This window comes from Arachis ipaensis, chromosome B10 (genome assembly GCF_000816755.2).
Source record: "Arachis ipaensis cultivar K30076 chromosome B10, Araip1.1, whole genome shotgun sequence".
Taxonomy (NCBI): domain Eukaryota; kingdom Viridiplantae; phylum Streptophyta; class Magnoliopsida; order Fabales; family Fabaceae; genus Arachis; species Arachis ipaensis.
Genome location: NC_029794.2, coordinates 8,515,651 through 8,517,250, shown reverse-complemented (window position 1 = coordinate 8,517,250; position 1,600 = coordinate 8,515,651). Strand labels below are relative to the sequence as shown.

The window sequence follows — 1,600 nt, the reverse complement described above, 5'->3', positions numbered from 1 at the left end:
AAGTTTAAACTATGTTTGGACTAGAAAAGGTTGTAGTTTAAAAGATTTATAAGATTATGGGGAAGTGGAATTCTATACAAGTTTACCTAAAGCCTTTCTACTATCTACCAGATAGAATAGTGGTAGTTCCCATTGAGTAGGTTGATGAACAATCTTCATGAGTAGACATAGATGTCAATAACCTTGCCATGTTATTCTGATTGTGATCCAGAATTGCAGGGTTGTCTTCATCTTGAGATAAGAAATCAACAAGCACCATTCTACTATCTGGTGGCTCCTCAACTGTGACACGCCCTTCAAGCATATCAGCAACTTGTGCCATACTAGGCCTCATTCGTGGCCTCTCTTGTATGCACCACAATGCAACATTCACCAACCTAACCACCTCACTCTCCTCAACACCACCAGCCCCCACCACCAATAATCTCTCATCCACAATCTCCATCAACTTCCCTTCCCTCACTTTCTCATTCACAATCTTTGGAAAAAACTGCAACTTCTTCTTACTCTTGTCCTTTGGATCTTCCACCTTACAAACGTTCCTTCTCCCTCCAATCATCTCCAACAAAACCATCCCATAGCTATAGATATCAGTCTTCTCCGAAACCCCTCTTTCCAAAAGCCACTCAGGCGCTAAATACCCTCTTGTTCCTCTCAGTGTTGTCATAACTTGACTAACATCCTTTCCAACCAGCTTCGAAAGCCCGAAATCCGCCACAACTGCTCTGTAACCCTCATCTAAGAGTATATTCTCTGGCTTCACATCAAGGTGAAGAATCCTTGCCCTGCAATCATGGTGGAGGTAGCTAAGTCCTTTCGCCACATCGATTGCCACTTTGTACCTTAAGCTCCAAGGCAAACACCCTCCAACTCTTCTTCTACTATTGTCACTTTCCTTTTTCGGAAAAATCCAAGAATCTAACGAACCGTTTGATATGTACTCATAAACAAGGTACCTTGGTGAAGAAGGAGCATTGCAGTAACCATACAAACGCACGAGGTTGACGTGTTGAACGCTAGCAATGGCTGCAACCTCTGATCTGAACTCTCTTTCGCCTCTTTCGGCTCCGTCGTCGATTCGCTTCACGGCAACCGAAGTTCCGTCGCTGAGGATCCCTTTGAAGACCGTTGCGGAGGAGCCTTTTCCAAGAAGTGCTTGAAAACCGTCGGTTGCTTCCTCGAGCTCCGTGTAACGGAATTTAGTTGGGACCCCCGCCACTTTGCGCAAGAAGCTGTACTCTATTCGGAGCTCTCTCCCTTCTGACTTGAACCGTGACTCTAACTGCTTCCTCCGTTTGTTGTAACGGTTTCTGATTAGGACGAAGGAGACGACGGCCACGATCACGGCCACGTCAGCACCGCATATGAGGAAGAAGGCCTTTGAGAGCTTCAACGCGATGCGAGCAACCATGATCACTATGATCAGTGTTACCACTGATACCATGGCTATTGTGTTGACTTTTCTGTCCTCCATTAACAACGCTTCATTGCTTTCCTTTTTCTTTTCGTTTCAAAGAGAGAAATGCTCCTCTTATTAATTAGTTTAGTGCTTCTATTTTATTGCACAAGAAAATGTGTCACTTGTGGATTTAAATATATA

The 1,600-nt window shown here is 44.2% G+C and overlaps 1 protein-coding gene across 1 annotated transcript; it reads right to left on the bottom strand.

Annotated features, from left to right (window-relative positions):
• LOC107624268 (probable receptor-like protein kinase At5g20050) lies at positions 2-1,600 on the bottom strand. Its single transcript, XM_016326759.2, has one exon. It carries the CDS (start codon positions 1,472-1,474, stop codon positions 101-103), a length of 1,374 nt encoding a protein of 457 aa, XP_016182245.1. The 5' UTR covers positions 1,475-1,600; the 3' UTR covers positions 2-100.

Bases quoted from the DNA above. Each gene is read 5' to 3' on its own strand.
- LOC107624268 (XM_016326759.2), bottom strand. From the start codon at position 1,474: ATGGAGGACAGAAAAGTCAACACAATAGCCATGGTATCAGTGGTAACA.